The 26,476-nt window shown below is 41.2% G+C and overlaps 1 protein-coding gene across 5 annotated transcripts in view; it reads left to right on the plus strand.

The window, feature by feature from the left end:
* MYO1B (myosin IB) overlaps positions 1 to 26,476 on the plus strand; it is a 165,872-nt gene that overhangs the window by 60,001 nt on the left and 79,395 nt on the right. For all 5 annotated transcript variants that reach the window (XM_024563936.4, XM_053918882.1, XM_045198272.2 and 2 more), the window contains exon 4: positions 18,259 to 18,353. In XM_024563936.4, the coding sequence (XP_024419704.2) occupies positions 18,259 to 18,353 (95 nt within the window). The remainder of the gene's footprint in view (positions 1 to 18,258; positions 18,354 to 26,476) is intronic.

A 26,476-nucleotide genomic window follows, 5' to 3' on the forward strand; every position in this document is an offset into this window, starting at 1 on the left:
ATATAGTATATTAATTGTTTTCTGTTTAAGTATTGGACTTATACAATAGTAAGCATGTTGCCTCAAAATTGGAGGTGTTAAAGTCTGTCTGGTATGTTTGTTTATCTGTAAATTCAAGTAATGTCATCCTCATGTATTGTATACATTATAAAACATACACAAGAATGAGAACTTTTTAAAAAGTGCTAAAGAAAGACATAAATGGAAGTTCTACTATTTTATATCGACCCTCCAGTGGCTCCTCCTGGGCATGCCCTGGGATGCCCACCTTATGTTAAGAGAGCTAGTGTTAGACACATGTTAGGGACTCGAGAGATATTTAGCCTTCAGCTGTTCTGTGCTGGTTGCTATCAATTTTCCACCTATCTTAAATGAAACTCAAGGTTACAGTCTAAGTATGTTTGAGATCTAGTTAGGGAATATAAGGGACGTGTTATTCAGAGTCAGGTAGGTTCTGCTTGGTGTACGAGCCGTCACACCCCACAGTAACACACAGTGAAGGTTGGTTTCTCTCCTTCGGCACAGTCTGAAGGGGGTCAGGTCAGACGGCTTTCCTTGGAGGACCTCCTCGAATTCGTGACTCAGATCCAAGCTGCCTTCTAATTGTAGTTGCAACAACTGGAACACAAGGCTTTTAAGGTTGCTGTGGAAGGTGAAGAGAGAGCAAGGGCAGTCCTTATTGATTGGCCAATGTGCAGTCACATGGGCCCAACCTAACCTAACTGCAAAGGGAGCTGGGAAATGCAGTCTTCCCCTGTGCCCAGGAGGGAGACAAAGGAATGGGACTTACCGTATTTTGCTGTGTATAATGTGTACTTTTTTGCCCAAATTTTTGAGGGAAAAATAAGGATGTGCATAATACATTGGTAGTACTAATTCCACATCTATATAGATGTTTTAAATTCTTTTATTTATGCTTATGTGTTAGAAGTGTAACTCTAGAAAGCAATAACAGTATCTGTATGCAAAATAATACCCTAGAACACAATCATTGTTTTTGTTTCTAAATATAAATGAAAAGTTGAGTTAAAAAATTAAAATGGAAGATATTTTTTCTGAAAGTTGGGCCAAAAAACGTGGGTTTGCAGCCTACACAGGAGTGCGTTATATGTGGCGAAATATGGTAGTGTGCTGCATGGCATCCTGCTTATGTTATTAACTAGCATCACTTGTTCATCTCAGTAGGGTTGCTAGCTATTTGCTAATTTAACTCACGGGTACCATGCAAAGCAAGCCTCTGTGTGAATTTAAACATGAGTTCGGCAGTTTAATTTAGAAAGAAAATAAATCTTCAAGTATTTTTTCCTTATGTAATCACTGTGCATTTCCACATTTTAATCCGATTAAAATGGAAATGTGGAAATGCATGTTAAAATCGTGGATTCACTTTTCATGTTTCTGCTGTTATTCCTTTTCATTCACATTGCTGTTCCACACAGAGACTAGCGGCTTATTGGTTTATTATGAACAGAGCCTTTTAGAACTGTCTTATTTGATTGCTGTTGTTTATAGAAGTAGTTAATAACGTGAAGATTTGAAGATGTGTCTAAGTGATTTGATGGTTTCTGGCAATAGATCTCTCAGTGATCCAATTCCCAAATTATTGATTTTCTTGGAACCAATAAATTTGTTGAGAGTTTTAGAAAATTAGATGCTGATCTCATACAACTAATTCACATGTTCATCTATTGGGAATCTTGGCAAAATGGTTCCAGCCAGCTTTGAAACTTAAGCCAGTGCAATGTTAATTTTTTTTAGATTCAGTTCTTTCCAGGGGGATGGTAAATAAATAAAAATCAATTTCCTTTACACTGGAGCATTTAAGTTGTGTTTAAGGACAACTTTAATTAAATTATTTTTTCAAATATGGGTATAGTTAAAGATGGAAGGTGAAGAAATAATAAAATTTCAGAAATTATTACACAAGAATTTTAATATTCCTTCTGACCAATAAATTTTAATTTTGTCTTAATTTAAACAGTCTTAATTTTCATGGTGGGAAAACCGAAACCCACCCCTTCAGCCTCAATAAATAATGTCACTCTGTATTTTCATTTTACATAATATAGATAGTAAATTCATTTTGAAATTTACTTTCACATTTATACTGGTCATTCTTTTGTTAAGTTTGGTCATGATTAAGTACTTTGCAAAAATGCTTACAATATATCCTCCACATAATATTCTTGCATCCTCTCAATCTAAAAAAGTATACTTGTTTTTTGGTAAACAGTTTTTTTACTGGATATAAAAAGTCCAGTGTATATATCTCTATGCATTTATTAAAAAGCTAATTATCTTCTTATGTGTATATATATCTCTTATTTTTCCTACAACACAGTATCTCTTTTTGGGAGCAGACTAAATTTTCTACTTTCTTTGAATGGCACAAGAGTACCAAAATGGGCATTTTGCTCTTTGTGACACTATTAGTATTTGTAGGTTGATGTCCCCACAGAAAGATATGATTAAAAATCATTGTCAGCCAACTCTTTGAAGACATTAAATAGAGCATAAAAGTGGCGGAAATAGTTAAAATAGGGTTCTGTTTAATCATTGAGCCAGATGCACGTTTGTATATTGGGGGTTTTGTACTCACTGTCTTCTTGGAATGCCCCCCTCCATTGTGTATCTCTCTCTCTCTCTACCCCCCCTTCTCCCTCTCCCCATCTCTTTCTCTCTCTCTTTCTTTCTCTCCTGCTCCCCCCGAGGCCCCCCATGTCCTCTTCCTCACCTCCTTCAAGTTTTGCTAACATGTCGTCTTCTTAGTCAGTTCTTCCACTGTTAACCTTCTCTAACGGTTCAGGCTGCTCCCCTTTTCTGTCCTGTCCAGTGCTCGCCATCCCTCTTGCCTGCTTTACCTTTTTCTCTCTTTTCACCACCTTCCAGCATACTGTACTTACTTTGTTTATTGCCTGCCTTCCCCTTCACCCTACCCATAGAATGTCAGGTCCATGTTCACTGCTGCGTTCCTAGTGCCTGTACAGTGCCTGGCACAATACAGACAGTCTGTAGTGTCAGTTCGAGTCAATAAACCTTTAATCACGTGTTCACAAACATCTGATGTTCTCCATTATGCTAAGTGAAATAAGCCAGTCAGAGAAAGACAAGTACTATATGATTTCACTGATATGTGGAATCTAATGAACACACTGAACTAACAAGGGAAATGGGGCCAGACTCACAGGTGGAGAGCAGGATGACAGCTAGTTGGGGCAGGGGCAGAGGGGCTGGAGGGATTGAGCAAAAAGGAAAAAGGACTTATGCACATGGACAACAGTGTGGTGATTGCTGGGGAGAGGGGTATAAGGGGACTAAATGGTAATAGAAAAAATATATAATAAAGATGAAATTAAAAAAAAAAAAGAATGTTTTAGAGAGAGAGAGCATGTGCAATGGCCCTGTGGTGCAAAAGAAGCAAGGGATGTTCAGAGCTACACTTGACTTCAGAGACTACTGGAGGAAGAAAGCAAAGAGGGCAGCGGGGAAGGCTGGAGAGTCAAAGGGAAACTCGGTGTTGCAGAGCCGAGTAAAGATTTAGGTTTTGATCCCGAGGGAAGTGGGAAGTGTCCAGTATTCTCCCTGCCCTCCCAAACCTGGGTGAGTAATCGCCTGCTCTTAGATGTTTGTTTCCTGGCAGATTTCTCCCACACAGTTGAGACTGGGAAGCTCTGGGCTTGGTACACATTCAATACATGTTCACTGATCCGGTGAATAAATGAGTGAGTAAACACAGATGGCCAGGTTGGGGCACTTTTGGTCGCCTCCAAGAAATTCATCCTTGCACTTCTCCATCTTGAACTTACTCCTGTTTGCTCTTGGCTGAGTCTTCTACAATTAACATAAAGATCTTAGGAGAAAAACAGAAAAAAAAAACACCAAAAGCCTGATATTCTAGGTATTTATATATCTAAAGATGAAGCCAAATTGTAAAGACTTGCTTGGTATCTTAGCTTGGTATTTAGTGACTTATGCAAAAAAGAACAAAAAAGAAAAATTTCAAATGGCATAATGTAATTTTTAAAATGTAGAAAGCAGCTTTAAATATTTATAGCAGAGAACAGAAAACAGTGAAGTTCTTCAAGTATGAGATGTAAATGTATAGTGACAATGCTACAGCTAAATATTTGCAGATTAATTTGCGCTGCCAATAGAATTACTGATGGGTGTTTGTACTGTGAATGGCAACGAAGAATTTGTGAATGGGAAATACTTAATTCTAAGGTTCCTTTCAACTCTAAAACTCTATGGGTATATATATGATCCTCCTGTTTAAGAATTTGTGGTATATTTTAGGAAAAAAATTATTAGAAACTTTTTTTATTGTTAGTGAATGACAGATTTGCTTCAGATTTCCCGAAGAAATAGGTGATGGGGTGGGTGTGGGACCATTTCATTCTTTAGGGTTTCTGAAGTCATAGTCTAAATCAGAGTAGCTGAGGATTAGTTAACATCTAGACTTGAAGTCTGGTTTTCTCTTTCTTCGCTTCATCAACAGGGCACTTGTGACAGAAACTCCTCTTACCAAGGTGGAGATGTACCTGAGAGCCCTTATCTTATTCCCTAAACTGGAAAGAGAAGGCAAATGTTTTTCAGTTTTCTTTATAGAGATAACTCTCAAGAAGTAAGTCTTAACTCTTTTTGAGTTAGTGGTGTCCAAGGTTTGGTTTATTCACACTGGCGGCCTTGGCGAATGGAACAGTACATTTCCATTAGCACATGCCTCTTTTTCAGTGTCTCCACAAAAGTGTGGAAGGGAAGAGTCCTCTCAGAGTTGACGTGAAAGGAGAATAACACTGGACTTTTGCAGAAGAGCTGGGGAGTGTTGAGGTTGGTGATGGGTTAGGGGATGAAGCATGGAATGGAGAATGTAAATTAAATACGGAATCCATGCCAACAGGCATACATTCAGTTTCTGGTTTCATAACACGAGGCAGGGCGGTAGCCTTTCAAAGTTTCTCAGTGTTGCTATAATTTTAAAATTGTATTATTTTTATTCTGGAAAACCTTTATCAATCTGCTTACACACTGAAACCTTCTCTGGATTTGTGAATGCTTAGAATATTACAGTTTTAAGTGAATAAATGAAAAATTTCCTGGAAATTGCTTTTTTTAGATTTATTTACACAGCTACCTATCCACCTATTTTGTATCCATCTATTATCTCTCCCAGCACGCCCCACCCCCCCAAAAGAGCAAAACAAAAAGGAGAGCTGTACATGTATGCATGGATTTTAGTCACACCAGTTGCGTTATTTGGTCTTTTATGTTCAAAAATGTCTGAGAAATAGGAATGGGAGCTAATTATTATTATAATTATAAGGGAGATGGCTCCCTTTCAATGAGATATCCTCTCATTGAAAATCGACTGATAGCATGTTACTGTTTCATAGCCGATATTATAAAATAAGTAGTTTTTTAAATGGCAGAGCAAAGGAAACAGTATAAATAAGACCCAAGTGAAAGTTAACACCACAATGTCCTCTATATTTATTGAACTTGGATTTTTCATTTCCTTGCAGTGAAAACAAAAAGGGAAATATGATCGGTTACAGCATTATTTTTGCATGTAAGATCAAAGCACTTGAGTTGCTCAAGAGAAACAAAGTTTTCCTTATCAGTTAGGTTTACAAGCAGCTTCCCTTACGGGATTTATGATGGGAAGGGTGTTATCTTGAGCAGTACTTCCCAAAACACCCCTGCAGAAAATAGAGCAGTGAATTTCATGTAGCTGCTTCTTATGTCACCTCACCACGTGGAAGCAGGGAATGTAACACCAAAGTGCAGTTTACGGAATCCAGCAAATCTATCAGATCTATAGGCCACCCTGGCTGCTCAGTAGAACCACCGTAAAATTGGATCATAATCCCTACGGTATGGGGAGGGGGCAATGAAACATCAACTCCTCAGATTATTATCCCAACGTGCACCCAAGGCCAAGAACCACTGGTACAAGGACCTAGCGTGTTGATGGTTTGACCGATTCAGGAATACGAGGAGGAAGAGATAGATGCAGTGTGTGCTCCAGGTGATGCTCTGTGACAGTTTTGTTTGTTTGTTCGTTTTCTGTTTTCTCATCACTGGGCTTTGAGTTAAAGGTGATCTGCAGACAAGCTGAGGCTGCATTCTCTGGAAAGAACCCAGGATACACATCCTCTGGTTTCAATAAAAGGCAGAGTATTAATTTTGCAACTCACTGAGTAATTGGTTGGGCTGTCATCATTTTATGAAGATTGGGGAAGCGAACCTAAACTTGTTTGAATAGATGGCTCCCTCCTGTCTGTGGAGAAGTGGGCCATAACTCTTGACAAATAGAAGATTCCCTAGACTGGAACTAGAGTATTCAGGGTGTAAGGGCGGTCCCAGCCCTTGGGCCTCAGGGGTTATTGCAGAAATTGGTATTTTCTCGATCTGTAGGTATGTGTTGAAGTACACATACTTGGGGAGAGCAGTTGTGTGTGTGTGTTTTCTTTTTTAAAAACCTTACACAATGAGGTTAGGAGTCATAGATTATTTTTAAGAATGGGGATTCCTTATTTGATTGTTGTTCTTACAAATTGCAGAGAAGTTTTTCTTCAATAAGTGTTCACAGTTCTGAAACCAAATGAGAAATGTGGCTTTGTCCCAAATTTTTGTACATTTTCTCCTTTGTCACTAAACCTCCTATTGGCATATAAAAAGCTCCATGAAGGGTCATTTAGCCTCATTCTAGGACATGTCACTGAGTTGACTGGATTCCACAGTGTGGCAGATCTCCAGGGCAAGAAAGACTCGCGGGGGAGGGACAGAAGATCACTACGGTACTACAGTTTCCTGGGCAGTCTTCCAGCCAGGCTGAGGTATAAGGACTTAATGAGGAGTTTTTGAAGATTATTTGGTTTGTTCAACAAAAAGTTCTGAGTGCTCCAACTCTGCAAGTTCCAGTGATTTTCTAGGTTCAGAAAATCTGCTCCGGCGAACATAAATTCTGGAGCAGCACCACTCTGTGCCTTGTTCAGGGAGGAGGGCTTTCGGCGGAGGAACAGAGGGGACTGTGTTGGATGACTCTCAAGAGGCAAGGTAGAGGGCGAGCCTTGAACTCCAGGGTCTGGAGAGCAGAGACAGCTTTGTTTGCAACAGGACGCTTTCATCAGCCAACTCTGGAAATGACTGTAATTGCTTTTACCTCTTAGTTCAAGAACTACCAAGGTCCTAGAGTGTTAACTCCTGCAGATGTAACCATCTGCTGACTGCCTTGCTAAAGCAGAAGAGTTTAGGCAATCATTTGCCTTTGTCTTCAAATAGAATCTGTATGGACTAGCCTGAGGGAGAATTGCCGAATACTTAGAAATAACCTAATGAAGAATTCCAGCTACAGAGGATAACATAGAGTCTTATTCCTTTTAACTTTTTTCTTTGAGTATTTTAAGTCCATAGAGCTTTTTCTTTGTAAAAATATGAATGTGCACTTCCATATGCATGTTTAAATAACATTTATTTTGATCTCTCCTTTACTTGGTTATTTATAAACAGTTGGTAAATGAACATAGACTTTGAAAGTGTCATACATAATTTTTGTCAATTTCTTGCATGAATAGGAGACAAGACTGTGTTAGGATTCATTCCACAAATTTTTTCTGAGCATATACTGTATCAGGCACCAAGATGATGAGTTGTGATTCCTGCTCTCAAGGGAGAGAAACTGTAAGCAAAAAAAAAAAAAAAGTCTTCAAAATTAAAGCATGGGATTTTATTGGTATATAGGCAAGGGGCTTCTACAACAAGGGAATTCATCCAAGGGGGCTTTCCAAGAGAAGGTGTTGGGAGGGGACAGTGGGCCAGAAGGGGAGTGAGTGGGCAGGGAGATAAGCCAGGAGAGATGGACCAACTCCTGAGAGAAGGGCTTTGCTAGTTTTGTGATTTGTGGCACAAAGCTTTCAGCGATTGGATTCTGCGTGAGTGGGTTGCCTGACTTTGACCTCTCTGTGTAACCCGAAACCAGTCTGGATTTACATAAAGGAAATTGAGTTCAAGATTTTTGTCGAAGATAGAAGCTTGTCTTGCTTGAGCTTGTATTCTGGGAAAGAACAGAGACCCGCACTGCTGCTCTCAGGGACCCGGTATGGTATGCAGAGTGCCCTGGGGCAAGGTCTGCTTTCATCCCGGCCTCCCATCCTGCCCTGCTGATCTGGGAGGGTTGTGGGACTTTCTTCTTAGTTTCTCCAAGTTTGGTCTTTAAGGGTCAAGTCTTTATCACCCTGCAGGCATGTGGAAATAAATGCTAACTGCCTGCTTGCTGATCTGAATGGTTCTCTCAGATATGTATGTGATCTGTGTATGAGACATTTTCAACAATGTCTCATCTTGTGGTCAATTTGCAGACATTGACATGGCTTAGAAACTTGAAGCAGACAGACAGATGTTGAGCGCTCCGTGTTTAGGTTCACTTTGGAGCTCTGCTTTCTGTGTGATGGTGTGCTGTAAGAGTTGTTTCTGCCCCCTTTGTTAGTGTCAGGGCACTTGGTGTGTCCACATTAAGTCCTTCTCTAGCTGTAACGGGAGCTCCCAGCACTGCTGTTCCATCATCTCCTACCTCACAGCCTCGGCCAACCTCACGGTAAGATAGCAGAGAGCCGGGGAAGCCTGTCCAGGAAGGAGTGACCTGTTCACATTTTAGAAGGAGGAGCGTTTCAGGGAAGCCAGCCTGTAGGCCCAGTGGCATATGGTATTTGTGGTTTACCCATCCCATTTTCATGTGGCCACTTTGAAGCTGCTTTTTAAAGGCAGACATTATAACATTTTAAAAAAGAACACATAAAAATAGTAACCAAATACTGTGCGGAACAGACCTACTGGCATCTTGAGCCTTCCTTATCTTATTGTTGAAGCTCCTTCCCTAGGTTGGGGATCAGGGAGGGAGTGGGAGTGGGAACCTTCTGGAAGACACCCAGATAAAGAGTGGTCATCCTTCGACCACACCAGGTCTGTCCGAGAGGGCTGTCAGTCACTCCAAGCCTGGAGCCTGCTTGTTCTCTTCGGGGGCTTCTGCGTGATGGTCTGATTCACAGTCCTTTGATCTCCCTTCAAACACTGAGTTTCTTTTTAAAAATTAAGACACACATATGGCTGTGGAGTAACAGAAATCAGTTGGTGTTTGTTTGGAATTCCAGAGGAAATGTTTCTGCTCTTTGTCCCTGTCCTGAATTTGCAAACCTTATTTGAATAGGTTCTTCTTCAACCCTGGCGCGTGGTGGGGAGGGTCCTGTGGGCCACATTAGGCTCCCGTCCTTTAGGTCCAGACTGTCCAGGGAATCCTCAGACGTGCTTCTAACACTGCTCTGGTGCCTCAGCAAAATAATGCATTGTACTTAGATCAGAGCGCGCCCTAGAACCATAGTTTTGGAGGATAGCAATGATTCAGACTTGCTTTGAGTTTTAACAAGTTTTGGGGAAAAAACTTTATTACAGACTCACATAAAAGCACGAATTTAAATCTGGCTGCAACGAGAGCAGGATCAGGAATGGCAATTCCTAATTAGCGTCCTGGTAATGACAAATGCCAGGGTTTGACTGCGTTCTGTCAAGACGGCTTGGGAAAGTGTCCGCTGGGATATGGCCCTCTCTCCATTAGGAGTTACTGGGGCTCAGGTCAGAAATGAAGAACTTGTCTAAGGCAAAAAAACCAGTGATGGAGAGGAGAAGGGGTGGATTCGAAAGGTGTTCGGTGCCTGGAAGAGAGGAAGCAAATATTAATTCAAAAATGTTTCCCCAAAATACCAGTATCCCTTTCATGCTTTAGGGGAAAAGTTTTTGTTGTTGTTATTTTGTTGCTTTTTAGTTTTTGGGAAGCTCCATAGACCAAGTGACTTGTCCTCAAATGACTAACTTACTGTCTAGTTAGATAGTAAATGATTTCTCTACACTGAGCACCTGAGGGTGGGGGTGGTAGGTTTTTTGCTCTAGTTGGCACTCTCCCCGGCACACAGCATGTTTGTTGAATGAATGAATACTCTTAAAATTATTTCCAAAATGTTTCCTCCCTTACAGCATTGTGATACGAATTTAGGTAAAACCAGAAAGTCTTAATTATGATTTCGTCCATTCACTTTGTTCCCTCCACAGTAGTATGTACCACCCCAGACTTTCCGCGGCGTATCCGCAGTGGTCTGTGCATGTGTCTGTGTGTGTGTGACACATACATACCTGCCTCTATTCATGATCCGGCATCTTACTAGGATCTGTTGATTTCCTTGAATTTTGCATCTACTGTATGAAATGGTGGCAGATCTCACTCTCTAAAATGAATAGATTTGCGACCTTGATTCCATAAGGCAAGCTTAGCCTGGTAATCCTTGGGCGCCTACTTCATTCAGACACCGTACAGGGTGTTTTATAAACACCCACTGCACAGCCCTGTAAGGCTGGAAGCACAGACCAAAACTTGAAGAAGTTGGTAGCATTTTACTGCTGCCCACTGCCTGTTCTCTGCATTTTTGAAAAAGGAACCAAAGCAACGTGGGACCTGGGGTTCCCATTCAGATGCCATCTCCATGAAATGCCTCCTGTGACAACTGCCAGATTTCTCCGCACTTCTTGGATGCCACACAAGGCCCCCAGTGCAGAGTCTTCTATTGTGGATGAACATCGCTGTGTCTCACCTTTCTGCTGGAGGGAAGCTGAGACCCACTGCATTGCGTCCTGTGGACAAGCAGGCACTTGGGGGCTGTCAAAGTCAGAGGATACAAAGTGGTTTACATTCGAATGTTGTGAACACCAGGGGTTCCCTTAACTGAACAGTTTATTTGGGTTGTGGAAGTGAAGTAGCTGAGATCAGAACGTGTGTTTTTAAAGTCAGACAAAGATGAAGACACCCCAAGTGGCATTCAAAGTGGCACATTTTTAGGCTTTAAGAGGAAACAACACGTAACTGACAAATCAGTTAACATTTTGAGAACTTGAAATTATTTTTTTCTTTAATGAATAAAATAAGCCATAAGGAAAATTACAAAGGCCTTTGGAGTAACTCCTCTTGGGAATAGATGTTTCCAGGACTTAGTTGCCCTTAATAAAAACCGACTATGAAATTAATTGAAGTAAGCTATATTGACCCCCAAATTGGAAAGTATTGTGTTGCAAATTTGTTTTAATTGTATTTACTTTGAACAGAAAGGGCTCTAACACTGTAACGCGGTGTAATTATTATTCTTATGAGTCAGGTAATAAAAGATGATTGTTGGTATTCTTTTGTTAAAAGAGATACTAAAAATACTTTACGGGCTTATTGAATTTGAATTAAGAGGCTGATTATCTCTTTGTTCTTTTCCCCAAATCAGGTGTGTTTTTTTAATTTCTGGACAGGGGAAATAACATAATTTCCTTCTTGCTCTTTGTGTCGTCTCTGCCTCTGTCCTTGCACATTCCCTGGGGTTCAGATTTTGCAGCTTTTCACTGCATGCCGGCCTCAGGAAAAGTCGTTTTTTCCTTTTCTGAATGTTTTTAGGAGATTGCTTGCTGGTGTGTTAATTACCTCTCATGTTCCCTTTATTGTGGAGCTGGGTACAGGGTGGGGGGAAACTTAAGTGTTTTTCCTGTTAGATTTTAAGCTTCTAGAGGAAGATTCTCTTAATCATCATCCTTAAAACCCATGTACAATGTCTCATATTTTATTTCCTTGGGAACCCGGCCCTTGTGGATATTCTCCTGTAGCCTCCACATACTGTTTCATTTTCACTGTTGGGGGATTATTTCAAGGTAGTAGTACCATTCACACTTTATTAACTTGTGAGATAAGACCCTGTAGCAGCAAAGACGGAAGGAGTGGAATCAGCCTCTTTGCTTTTGACTGCTTGCCAAGCCCAAAGCAGGATGCTGCGCCCTGTGGCGGGCTTTCCCCCTGCTGTGACTTGTGCTCAGGGCACCATTGCAGAAGGAAGTTCTCAGCAGCACAGAAGTGCTACTAAATTCCAGAGAGCAGCTTCCAGGCCCTGAAGGCAGATGTTTCCTCCTTATCTCTTTCATATCTCCTTCGTGGCAGAATTTAGTCTTTCTAAGCCTCTTATCTACTTCCTGATGCATGTCTCTTTACCTGGCTTTTGCAATCTACCTTTGAAAAAGAGCCACCCTTTGGCCCAGTCCATCTTTCTATTAGTCTCCAGGAGGAGGGCATGTACCGAGTCTGGGGACTCTCAGCCAGCTGGCCCTGGACCGGGTAGCCTTGAGGAACGCCAGTAGGGTTTTGATAATGATCAGGCCCATGGGGTTGGAAGAATTTGGGTGTGCCCCAAGACTTCTTCATCACAGACGGATTATAAACAAAATTTTTAAAATCTTGAAAGAAGATTACCCCTTAAGGGCTCTCTGCTGTTTGTATTGGATTATAATTGGCAGCTAGCTTGTGACTTTTTAAAATAAAAAGCCTTGTAAATTCTAATTAATTACACAGGATTTCTGTTGTTCCTTAAAATGTAACACATGTGATCCATTTTATATAAAACATTCAGATAATGGGGTTGTTGTCTTCTCGGTGGTTACATACATTTGACTGTCAAGATTAAAAAATGTGTTTGAGTAACCCATTAGAATATAATGAGAGACCTGGTATACACTGATTATGCTGACTCATACAATATGAAATTTCACAAAAATACTGTGGAGTCTGTTTTTAGAAAACCAATCTAATTCTAAAGGGAGAATAACCATTTGTGACTTTCGGTCACGTACTGTTTTAAAACCTGACTTTAGAGCTTTATTTGATGTTTTACTGTTGTCACTGCAGAACAGATGTCACCTTAAAATGGTCAATTTATGATGAGATTATTTCTGTTTTGTAGCCAATAGAAACAAACCTTTTCAATTATGTAGACAAAAGAAATTAATGTAGCTACTTATGTTTAGGATAGAAGAATGTGTATGAACTTAGAAAATTTAGTGTTGATAAAATAGTGTTAGATTGTAGCTCATTTTAAAGATACTGTGTCACGTGCAGTCCGCTTTGTGTGATGCCACGGCATGGCATCCTCCTTACCCTGAGATGACACTAGGGACAGCCTCGACTTTACATGTATGGAGAGAAAAGTACAACCCGGGTTTTCTGACCAACTGTTTCTGCATGGCGTGTCTTTTTCTGCCTTCAGCCTGTCCATGTCTCTGTCTTTTAAGTGTGACGCCTGCAGGCAGCATTTGATTGCGTTTTGCGAGCATGTCCATTCTAGCACCCTCTGCCTTTTAATTGGGGTATTTTGTCTATTAGCATTTAATGTAATTATTGATGTGGTTGAATTTAGGTCTACCATTGAATAATTTATTTTCCATTTGTCTCCTGTGTGTCTGTTCCTCTTTTCCTGCCTTCTTTTGGATTATTTGATTTCTTTTTTGGTTTTTAGAATTACATTTTCATTTTTCAGTTTATTTGGTAGCTCTGTATGTTGTTATAGTGATTATTCTAGATTTTATAATATCCATTTTTAACTTCTGGGGATCTGTAGAGACTTAATATTGTACCACTTTATATAAAATAACAGAAACCTCGCAGCCATTTCGGTCTATTCACCATCCACCTTAATTCTGTTCTTTATGTTTGGTTTCCTATTTCTTCCTTTTTACTTCATAGTGTTCATTTTGACCATTGCCATTTATTTCGAAGAGAGGCTCACTTTTGTTTTTTATCTCTCCTTGTTCGGAGGTGTGGATGGTAGGGGTGCTAACCAGTGTTGTGGCTGTGGGAAGACAACTGCATTGTTGTGAATATGTTAATTCACCATGTTTGTATTGGCATATGACATGGATGCAGTGAACCTTTCCAACATAAAAAGTTATAGATTTCTGTAATAAATAACTGTAAAGACTTATTTTTTGAAATTTACCTTTAAGATATGATAGGGTGAATGTTTGGTGGAAGGGCGTAAGACTAAATTATCAAGGTAATATTTTTCAAGTAGGTGAATGTTTTCTGAATTATGACTATGAGACAATGATAAATATACATGCATCTACAGTAGTATTTTATAAGGAAAGCCAACATTGTGCCTCTCCTTAAAAACAAACAAGCAAGCAAACAAAGAAAGCACCTCAAGGTTACCCTGCAAAAGTTACCCCACACAATTCCTTTTCTCTTTTTCCTTCTCTTCTGTGTCATTCTTGTGGACTATGTCAGCCCATGACTGAGTTCAATGTGAAGTTAGAAACTGGTGGAACACTTGGAGGTTAGGAATTTTTAAAAACGTATCTTTTTGTTACTTAGTTTTAGAAACACCCAGTTTTTAGGGCCGAACCAGAGCGGGAATGGAAACAGTGGCCATTTGTAGATCTCAATTGTGGATGAGAATTTTGAGACTGAGCTATTTTAAGAGGGTTAAATTCTGCAGCAGAATTTCCCTGTGTGATGTTCCCTGTGTTTGAAAGTGGTGTTTTAGGAGTGAAGACTGAATGAAAGGGGGCACCATTTTGAGAGCTTTTGAAGAAAAATACATGCAATCAAAAGGTAGAGACAGTTGTCTATGTTCAGGAAAGTTTCCCAAGACCGAATTTGTTCTGTTAACCACTTTGGCTAATGGAGAAAACAGGCTGCAAGTCCTCGGAATGGACTAGACTGCTTCAGCAAATGGTTTCTCCTATAACTCATCAAGGGAGAGCCAGAGAGACTGAAAAATAAGGGTACGCGTGGAAGACCATAAGCTTTAGGTGGTGGTGGTGATGTAGTCGGTGTCAGAGCATCTTCTCTGCTTGGCGGTGTAGGTGAAATAAACTGAGAAGGAAAGCGGTGGGGTGGAGGCACAGAGTCCGGGGAAAGCAGCCCTGCCACTGATTGCCCTTGATGGCCACGAAAGCAGAACCACTGGGGAGATGAACATTCTGAACAAGAATAAGATGGAGGAGGAACATAAATACCAGCTAGATAATTTTGAACACGCAACCCAACATTCCGCCCTGACAGAAAATAACAGATGAGCCCCAAACCACACTTCTCCGACCGAAAAGCGATCTGCGTGGCTGCTGGGAAACGTGCAGCGAACGTGGTGTTGGGGCAGCCTGGCTCTGCTCTCCAGGAGCAGCCCTCGAGCTGCTCTGGAAATGACGGGGAGACTTGCATTTGATGTCAGTCTGTCTCTATTCTTAGAGCTCAACCACAGGACAGAAGAAGTGGATAAAACCATGCTCTTGATGTGGTAAGATAAAAACCATGCTCGCCCCTTACGTTATCGTCATGATATGATAATAAACTGTTCATTTTTGTGCGTGGTAAATAACAATGCTGACATGTTCACAAACTAATGCAAAGCATATGGGTCACAACTGTTTCTAAGTAAAAACTTCTCTGAAGATGTATTCAGGTTCTGCAATTACAGAGTGGTCTGGAAGACTGGCACGTGGTTTCGGTTGATGGTTGCGACTGTTGGCCTTGGTGATGGGACGTGCTGCAGTTGTTGGGCAGGACGAGCAAGACGGGGACGGTGGCTTGCGTCCCTCTGGGCCCACCCTTTGGTCACTTCTTTAGGCAGTGAAGTCAAGATTGGTGTTTACACAAATGCCGGTGGTCCCAGCCAGTTTTCCCAGTGCTTGAGTGCTTTACCTGGTAAATTTTTATGGCAGTTTGAAATCAGGGCTCTGTAGGACCCTGAAAGAATGAAGATCTCTGTTAGCGTTTACCTCATACTGAAATATACTCTTTAGTAGATGAATCAAGCCCAGTTTGGGGAAAACAGTGAAGTATTTCTGGACAGACAAGAAAAAGTTAAGTGTTCAGCTTCGGTGTTTTGACTTGAAGTAAGCCCATGGCAGGGTCACGGTGGTCCTCTGAAACCTGTGTTTGCATGAGCATACATGTGTGCACACACACAATCACGCATGGCTATTCATGTTAGAAGTAGTTTTGCATCATTTGGGATCTAGTAATAGTGTACTATGTAACCTGGATCGTAGTCCCTAGGAGCACGGGAGAGGGCTGAACTAACCCACACCTGGAGAGGTTGGGGGGTGCGTATGGTCGGGAAGTTCATTTGTGTTTGCCCTGATGTGCTTTCCTGCGTTTCTTGCCAGTGATGATTATTATGATAGTGGCATCTCTGAACTATTGTCTGGAGGTGGAAGGAGTGGGAGGGCAGGGGAGGGAGAAAGCTAAGCCGTGCTTTCCTTCCCTGCATGAAGGTCGTAGAAGAAACATTTCCTGTTTACCATACTCCATGGAGCTCACTGCAGTCGTGACTGTAGTGACTCTGGCAACACTTGGAGAGAATCCGCCCATTCGTTTGTTCAGCATTTGGTATTGGTGATGTCTCGTGTTCTCAGGTGTGTGGACAGAAAGAAAGCCTGTGCCCAGAGGAGCTTACACTCTGGGAGGGGGTCCAAGGTGTGCATAGCTACTTATAACACAGAAAGATTCCAGACATTAATCAGGGCTTTATCCCTTTTAAAGTACTTTTATACACTTTTATTTAATCATCTAAGCTAAAGGACGTGGCTCCATTTTCCAGTTTGTACAGAAAGAAACTGAAGTTCAGCCGGGGTGAGCGACTCGAGGTCATGAAGTTGTAAGCTGTGATGCACAGTATTACCTGGTGCAAGTTATGACCGTCCAGAGGGGAGGATGTGGGCATCTCGGGTCACCTCTCAGCCTCGGACCATTTTCCTTTAAGGAGGCTAACACTGACTTCACAGAGTGATTCAAGCATAAATCTGATTATAAATACAAGAACACCTCGCTCAGCTCCTGGCCTATGGAAGGTGCTCAGTAAGTTGTCGATATTGACGGCCCCACACACTTTGTGAAGGAAAGTTGGAAGAGTCCTTGACTGAAAGGTGCACTGTCGTCTGGTCGGCCAAATTTAAACTCTTCCTGTGTCCCAGCCCTTCCCCTGCCTCCACACGGGTCTGTCTTGGGTGCACCCCGTGGCCCTGGGATTTGCAGAGGTGGTGTAGACCAGTGGTCGGGAGCAAGGTGGGTTCTGGCTCCGCTGTGCCACAGGGCGGTGTTACCTCACTTTTTGCCTCAGTTTATCATCTGTGGCAGCAGTTAATAATAATTTATTTTTAGTAGCTGTCATGTCTAAAAATGATTAAATATGAAGTGCTTGCGGGCAGAGCTGGTACCTCTGATTACTGTGTCCTTGGTCCCAGCCCTGCTTACAGCCCTGTGGGGTGACTCCCAATCACCTCTCTCAGAGTCTGCCCATTTACCTCATCACTGTCCTGTCCCTTACTTATGTTTGCCTTCTAGCAACCTACCACTGCTCTGAATTTAACCTTTGTTTTCACCTGAAAGCCCTTTGTCTTGCAAATGAATTCTTTAGGACTGTTTTCCTCCTCCTAGGATGCTTGAGGTTCCTGTCTGGTTCTGCAGTATTTTGCACACAATCTTTATCATCGCTTTTATCTTGCTGGTTGCCGATTTCTCTCTGTATCTCTCTTTCCTGCGTTTGCCTGAGAACGCCGGAAGGAGGGCATGAGTCTAATTCTCTTTCCATTGCCAGCATGTTCTCGACACTAGGTAGACTCTCAGAAAGTACTTGCCCATAAATAAAGTAGAAGAGGAACTTTCCCTAATTAAATACATGATCATCTTGACAAAATTATTTTTCAGTTAAGCTGGAGAGAGCAAAAGTCATCCTATTAGTAAATTTTGAAGAGGGGAGGGTCAACACAGGGCCTGGCCTGGCCTTACTTGATAGGCCTTCCTTACTTTGCCATCGGAGGGCACAGTGAGAAGCTTGAGCATCTGGGATTGAACAAGAACCACGGTAACCCGTAGTACCATTTGCCTCAGGTGGACCTTACAATTGCAATCATTTGTGAAGGCAGTAGTTCTGTATTTAGCTTTGTGATGGTAATATCACCTATTTGGTATATGATACCATTTTTCTAATGTTTGAACAGACTTTTTTTCTCATCATTTTGAAACTGCAATGGATTGTCCTGAAAAATCTCAATATTATCCAGTTGTGGACACGTGATATAACATTTTCCTCCTTGGTTTTCTGAGTCGCCCACGTTTTAGTAAATTGAGCCATAATAAATATAGCATGTGTGTTAAGTGCAGCATAGCTTTATTTGGAGTACAGTAAATCTGTACTGTTTTGGTTCAGTGAGAATGTATGGAAGGAAGGTGACATGGGCCCCAAAGGATGGATGGTTTATTCACTTACCTTAAGAATTTGAAGGAAATAAAATGTGTTGGCTCAGCTTTCTATCTAAAGCGCCTCAGTGGCCCTTTAAGGGGCCTGTAGTTACATTTGATAAACACATAATAGTGAGCTTATTCTAAGGACTTCCCGTTGTCCCCTGCAGCTTTGCCCTGTCAGATGAAGCATACCGATCCCTGCGAGATCAAGATAAAGACCAGTGCATTCTCATTACCGGGGAAAGTGGAGCAGGAAAAACAGGTAAGACCATCCCTGGAAGGTAAAGGCTGCGCAGAATGACTGTAGCAAAGAGGGCATGTTCTGCTCATCAGCTTGAAGCTGCGAGGGGTCATTGAGGGATCCTTTGTGGTAGGCTGCTGAGGTCCCCGGCCACTGACCTAGGGAATGCCCAATTATCAAGGCTTTGGGAAGCCGCGACCTCAGCTTCTCTCTGCTAAAAAGAGACGGAAGGCACCAGGAAAACGTGGTATTTCATGCCAGAGAATTTTTCTTCTGAAGCCTAAAGAATTGAGATTTTTGTGTATATTTTTAGATGGACTGGCAACCTCCCTATAAAACAAACCCCCCAAATAGAGGGATTAGGCTTTTTCTCTTGTGCTTGAGTGAGAACATGATTTTAACACATGGCGCTCAGCTACCTGTAAAAGATAGAGAGCTGCTTTCCCTGAGCCCAAACTTGACGGGTTAAATGTGCTGTTGGCAGTGGGCGTCTTTGATGGAACTGATGAGCCCATGGAAGGGGAGGAGGATGGTGAGGGAGATGGTATTTTTGTAACCGTTTTGTCTGTAAAATGTTCTTTTTTAAAATTAAAGTATGGTTGACATACTATGGTATATTGGTTTGACATCATAGTTATTCTACCTTTTACATACCCTGTGATGGGATCACCTCGGTGTGGCGAGTCACCACCCGTCACTGTACAGAGTTAATTATTGACTCTATTCCCTGTGCTGTACAGGACATCCCTGAGACTTATTTACAACATGTTCTTGTGTTATAGCTAAGACTGTGATAATTGCTCATTTATGCCAGGTTGCCAAAGTGGGATTTAAATGTTCCCGCTTTCTTGGCTAGTTAGTTATCAGATTAATGACCTCGACTTCCTAATGATCCCCCATGCATGTTTCAGTCAGCTGACTGGATCTGTTTTGTTCACGAGCCCTTAGTAAGATTTGTGCCTTTAAAGTCTCACTCCCTGCTTTGGAATGGTTTTTCCTTCTACACCTATTCCTTCCTCCACTTTCTTTAGGAATAATACCTCTTCTCTTAGATAAGCATGTCCAGCTCCCTTCTGGAGACAGAGTGCCCTGTCTTTGCAAGGTTGAGCAGGTTCGAGGCTCTGGATGGGCAGAGTTGGAGGGAAGACTGGCATGTAAGAATCTAACGTACAACAGAAAGCATAGTCACATATAGTTGGAAGTGATTTTGGTATAGACCACCTAGTGTGGTCTCGAGGAATAGCCAGACTCCCTCTTCTGACATGACGGAGGGCTTGCTGCTTTGTAAGGCAACCTGCTGAATTTGCCATTCAGGTCATAATACTCTGGAACCATCCCAGTTTGATTTTTCTCTTTACCCTCCTATCCAGATTTTGTTGTCTCAATAAATAGGGCCACCAGTCCCCTGAATTTCTTAAACTGGAAGAGTAAGACTCATCCGTGATTTTTTTTCATCCCCTGTATCTTCCACATGAAATCCATTTTCTGTTCTTCTCAGTCCTACCTAGAATAGCTCATGCCAGGTTGTTTCTTCCTTTTCATTGTGTCCACGTGGAGCCTCCAGTCAAAGCCACCAACCGGGGTCTCCCTTGTGTTCTATTTGTAGTGTATCTAACTGGTCTCTCCCTCTCCCCTCATGCTATGTACTACAAGCCCTTTTCAGAGACACCAGAGTGACCTGTGAGCGTGAACACTGGTTGATACCCGTGGCTTTATTGAGATGTAATTGACATATGACCTTGTGTAAGTTTAAGGTGTACGGTGTGAGGATTTGATATATGTATGTATCATAACATGCTCGCCACAGCAAGGTTAATTACCACCCTCATCACCTCACATAGTTACCTTCTTGTGTATGTGCGAGAACTTTTAAGGTTTACCTTTTTGTATGTGTGTATGTGGGAACTTTTAAGATTTACTCTCTTAGCAACTTTAAATCATATTCTTAAAAAAAGCCAGACCGAGTGGGCTTGTTTCCTGAGGCTCTCTGAGATCCAGCTCCTGTTTCTGCACCTTCCCCTCATGCTCTTCTTTCCTTCAATAATTGCAGCTCACACTACGTTTCATTAAAAGTGTTACTCTCTATTGTAGATAGGCAGTGTTTCATTATTTAGAGGTTCCCATACCTTTCTAGATCATTTATCTGAACCTCTGGATATGGGTTCTTACCTATATTTCCTCAGAAATTTGTGATATTTTTGGCTGTTCAGAACTCTTTTTTTTTCTTCCCACTAGGAATTTTAAGAGGACATTAGTGTCTTAGGGGAAGTTTTTGCCCCTTTTCTGTCACTGACCAGTTGTTCCTTACGAAACAGTATTAAGTCTTAGAAGCAGTACCGCTTCTTGTTTGTTTCCAAGTTGGCCCATAGATATGGAAACAAAGTGAGTTAGAAACTATGTCCTTTGACGTACAGCCATGACGTACAGTGTTCGTGTAGCTGGTGTATCTCATGCCGCCTACCCCACCGTGATCCTTCTGACTGTATCTACAAGGCTTTTTTTTTTTAATGCATGAGAGAAGAAGGGATGAAAATATTCCTAACCTATTGATTTTTTTTAGATTTTTACTCATTCTTTGTTATGACTAAAGATATACAGGGTAGGGCAGAAATAGGTTTACAGTTTGTATGGGAAGTAATAACAATAATTAATGAATAATGATATAAGAATAAAATGTTTCATATATTCACAAGTATAAACCCATGTTTGCCATACCCCGTATGTTCTGAGGGTTTGATTATATCAGTTTGTTCCTAAGTGACTCATCAGATAGGGGATGTGGTCCCTGGTTTGATTCCTCTCCCCTAGTTCTTCATCCCCTTGGAACATGTGCTCCAAATGCACCCATTAACTCACTGCATCCGTGTGTGACCTCCTCCTGCCCCGAGAGTAGAAGCCACACGGCTCGCTCATGGGGTGAGGACCCGTCTCCTGGCGCGCCCAGGTATTCTCCTACTGAAGACCTGAGTGGAGGTTGCTGGTACTATTTCAGAGGGTTGGCATTCATTTCTCTCTGAGGAAAACAAAACCAAAACCACCTCATTCCTTGGTGGCAATCTAGTGGCATGGAGTTCATTCTTCTCTGTAGTTTTTATCCTCGCTTGATATTTTTCCGCTTAATTACTTGTCCTGTTGATTTCATTGTCCCGTTCACCATTTGAAATCCTTTCCTCCCTGTAATTTTCCCTGCATTTAGTCCTTCCTGGGATACTCTGCCCTCTGTCATGAGCTGGACAATAGATAGCTGGACAATAGATAGCTGCTTCTCAGGGCCGTCCCTTTTTCCCTGGTAGGGCCCTTCTCTTACAGCGAAAAGGTCAGATGCTGCCCCAGGAAGGCCGCTGGAGGGGGCGCCCTAGAGCAGCATTTCCCAAACCTGCCGCTGCCCAGCACCGGGTTCCCCCTTCCCCAGATCTGGTGCTGACCCATACCAGAAAAGTGAAACAAAAGAAGACAGAAAATTCAATCTCTAATTTTTTTGTTTTAGTTTCAACAGAGAAAATGTTACCAAATCACTACAAAAACTTGTAAAAGCCCACTCTCATGTGTGGAATAGTAACAGTGTGTGGACTTACCAACTTTGAGTGGTGCGGGTCCTTGGACCATGCGTTGAATGGCGCTGCCTGTTGTTTGAAGTGTGGCTTAGTTTTGAGCTGCTTCAGTTGTCATTGCCCCTGGACCTCCTGGGGCCAGGAGGAGGAGGACACTCCTGAGAGCTGCTGTTTTTAAGTGTTCACCCAGCTAGACTCTGTAGCTGCTGAGCCCTTCCTGTTTGGGTATCGTTCCCAACAGCATCTCCTACATCTCTGTCCCCAGCGACGTTTAGTTTTTTGCTCACTCATTGCCATCATTTTTTACTTTTCTTTTTCATTTTTAAAAGTGATAGAAAAGTTGCTTCAAATCTTATTATGGCTTTAATTGTACTAGACTAAATTTGAGCAAAGCATAGAATTTTTGTGTTGTTTAATACCTCTGTTACATGGAGATTACTTATGGGAAAATAAAATGATGGGAAATTGTATAGAGATGGCTGCGGAATTTGGAGAGGGGCTCAATCTCATTTCTTTGGGGAAGAGGGAAGTCAGGCCATTTTTGAAATGTCAACATGTTCTTATTCACTAACATTGTGTTTTGAGTACATGTAGTTATTAAAACTTTGGGTTAGTAAATAAATGAAAGAAGAGAACTGACATTTATTGAGGGCTCAGGATGTGCTATGTACTTTGCGTGTAGTATCTCTTTCCAATAAGAATCTTTACTTACTAGCTTAAATCACCAGATAGTATCAGTGGTCTTATTTTATAAGAAGTGATCATTGAGCGAGGTTGTGAGCCCCTTTTGGTAGATGAGGATGTTATTGGTTTTAAATATTGGAGACACTCTTATACTGCAGAGTTATGTAATGTGGATACTCAAAGAGGTGTGAGCTTTTTGAGCTCTTTGGGTCCCTATTTATTTTATTACTGCTGCGCTAAATAAGAAATTCATTATGCATCATGATGGTGCCCAAGGAGCTCTAGGCAGTGAACTCACAGTTTCCTGCTGTGATGCAGACACGATGGGAGCATCATCCCTATGCTATCCAAAGACACCAGAGTAAATCTTTGGGCCTGAGAAGATGATCCTGACATGAGAAAACATTACCAATTATTTGGTTTCTAATTTTACAGTTACATCAGTTTCTAGGAATTCCTCAGCCATCTGCTTAAAGAGTTACGAAGCCTGCCTTGCTCACTAAGCCCTTTAGTTCTGACCCCCAGTGACCTTGTGCTGCTTCACACGTGTGGGAGTTCTCTGACTCTGTCCGTGACACAGATGTCACTGACTTAATGCAGCCTCAGCATCAGGAGTGTTTCAGAACGCTGAACGTGTCCACGCTGAGGCACGATAGCTAAGGAAACTTAAGGCCAAGACATAGTGAGCTTTTGTTTTGTTTTTTCTCCCCATGTGAGAGAGGCCTTTTTTGACCAGCATGTTTTATATGAATGATCAGAGATTTTGGGGGGCCATCTCTCGGAAGCAAAGCTACTTATATATATATATGTATGTATTTTGATAAAAATGCTGCCTGACATGACTCCTCTTGGAGTAGAGGCTGCGTTTCTCAGGGCAAGACCCGTGCTTTTGTCCCGTGAGTGTAACAGCGCGTGGCTGGCTGTCGGGCCAGTTTGGATATGCTGTGGCGGGGCTCTTCAGCACTGTGGGCTCAGGACTGCTCCAGAGGGTGTTCTTCAGTGTGGCTGGGTCCCAGTTTTGTTGTACACACATGTGGCCTCGCTGATGTAGGCAGTCTCATTCTTTAGGTCGCTGGACCACCAGGTCTGTATAAGCTTAGTCCCTAGAAAAACTTGGGCATCGTTACCAAGGAAATAGGAAGGTAGAGATGTAGATAAATACATGAACATGTGCATGTGTGTAAGTGTGTAGTTGTCTCCATAGGCTGTCTGACCTATATCATGTAGGTCTTACATGATCTGTGGGTGGCATATAAAATATTACATGTAGCTAGGAATGCATACATGGATACTTTTTACTTTTTGGATAAATTTATCAGCAGCTCTGTGACGAGAACTCGGAATAAGCCTTGCTTATATTCATACCTGCGTTGTTTTTGACATAGTAATTGAATCCATGTGGAGCTTGTTCAGTTAACAGGCACGGGTTTTGATATCTCAGCAGTGAGCTTCCCATCCTTTTGCCCTCATGGTTACAAATGACTTTCACTGAAATGTTTATTTTCCACTTCTCACTCACCTACTACTATTTCACAATGCTTTCTCTCATAAAAAATATTATACAATTATATGACCGTAATAATTACACAATAACATATTATTCACAGCCTAATACAGAGTACCAGAAAATACAGAGTAAAATTAGTTATAACTCTTCCCTTAACAGGAATTTAAAGTCCCCAGAATCATAAACTATCACTATAACCCCTTTCCATTGTGCATAGAAACGAATTCTGATCTAGCAGTGTTTTGTGACAGGACATTTGTCTGTTAGAGCAGAGGATCTGTGAAACTTGGAGGTTCTACCATTTTCTGGTGAGAAGAGATTCTGAGTTCAAAGACTCCATATGATGTTTGTCTGACTATTGCTGAGTTTTAGGATTCAAGTTATATTTAAACATGTGTACATAAATTTACCTATGTAAAGTATCTATGAGTTAGAGAAAATGATGAACTTAGAATTGATTCTAAGCAATGCTGTTACATTTTGCCTCCCCCCGCCCCCGCCACAACCCTTTATCTTATATACCCCATGACTTATTTTATAACTGGAAGTTTTATTTATTTATTTACTTACTTACTTATTGTTGTTCAATTACGGTTGTCTGCATTTCCCCCTCACTGCTACCCCCCCGCCCAGCCATGAAGTTTGTATTATTTAATCCCTTTCCCCTTTTGCTAATTTTATTTTATTTTTTTCAGATTTCATTTATTTATTTTTAGAGAGGGGAAGGGAGGGAAAAAGAGGGAGAGAAACATCAGTGTGTGGTTGCCTCTCTCTCACCCCCTACTGGGGACCTGGCCCTCAACCCAGGCATGTGCCCTGACTGGGAATGGAACAGTTGGTTCACAGGCCAACACTCAGTCCAGTGAGCCACATCAGCCAGGGTCCCTTTCGCTAATTTTAAATGCCAGTGTTATGTCTAAAATGCTGGTGCTTTTCAGATTTTTGAGTACACATGAAGAGTACACTTTTTTGTCTCCAATAGAATCACTTTATACCTTTACAGTGAAAGACACTGTCATTGAGAATATGATTACTGGATTAATGTAGCCACAGTCTACTCAGGAATATTGTTTTGGACAAGGCTTACAATATTACACTGTGATTGCCAGGGTCATGGGTAATTGGTCAATATAATAGTCAACATAATTCAAAAACTAGGCTTGGAAATATGGAATATGATAATTATTGATTCTCCTCAGAAATATAAAACTTTTACTCATATATTCATAAAGTTTTGATTTGGATAAATATCTAAACATTTAAATGAAAGTTTGAATTTATTTGAATTTTAGTACAGAAGAACCAAAAGGAAATAAAGGAGAAAGCTTTCTGAGATAACTGTTATTTCCTGTTTCCAGCATGGTGAAACATGAAAACACTCCTATAAACACTGTTGGGTCTTGCAACTTATTCTTACTAGTTTACGTATTTCTCTAAAGAAATGAGTATCTCATGAATTACTTAAGAAAAAAATTATGAGTTGTCTCTCTTAGACAATGAGACTTTGTTTGGAGAAAATTACTCTTAATCCCAACTTCCAAAAATAAATTATTAAAATGAGCCCAGTATTAGAATTCTTGAAGGTAGTTCAGTATCCAAACACAGGAACTTTTTAACAACTTAGATATAAGTATCTTTGACTATATTTAAAAATTATTTCGGAATTATTAAATTATTTAAAGTTAATAAAAGTGATCCTTAATTTCAGTTTAAGTTAACCCATCTTTATCTCTCAGTAGACATTGTGAGTTTACATTTATGTATAATTTAACAGCCAGATGATGTAAGTCAAATTCAGATTACAAAAGATCTGCTCCTGGTGCCCCTTTTAAAAAACAAAGACAAAACCCAGAATTGACCTTGAGAGAACTTGTTCCCATTTGATACTGCCCATTCAAATGTCTCTGAGAGGCCAATTTAATTCTAGCAGCCACCAGAGTGCTGATTCTTATTGAATCCCCGCCCCCCACCCCATGGCATTTTGTCCCTGGAGTCCTTCCTGGCCCAGAAAAGGGTCCAGAGAACTCACTGTGGTCATGTATCCGAAGTTTGAGACTTGAGGCTATAGTGAGTTCTGTAACCCCTGAAATAAACTAACAGCCTAACCTGGACTTTTGATACTTTTTGTTAATTTACCTAAAAGAAAATTTACGTTTTCATCTGTGTGTGTGTGTGTATTTACCACTATCTGGGACAATTATTTTGCCTATAAATGCTTCCAGTCTTGTAATTGTATCATGGGTAGAGAGATAAGCCAAAAACTCATGTCGAGAGAGAATACACACAATATATGTAAAAGTGTGGGTGGGGATGGGGAGCAGAGAATGCTGCTGAGAAAGCAGAATGAAGAGAATGTCTGCAGGTTGCTTCAGAGGCCAAGCTGCAGAGTTGGAGTGGGAGGT

This window comes from Desmodus rotundus, chromosome 2 (genome assembly GCF_022682495.2).
Source record: "Desmodus rotundus isolate HL8 chromosome 2, HLdesRot8A.1, whole genome shotgun sequence".
Classification (NCBI taxonomy): Eukaryota; Metazoa; Chordata; class Mammalia; order Chiroptera; family Phyllostomidae; genus Desmodus; species Desmodus rotundus.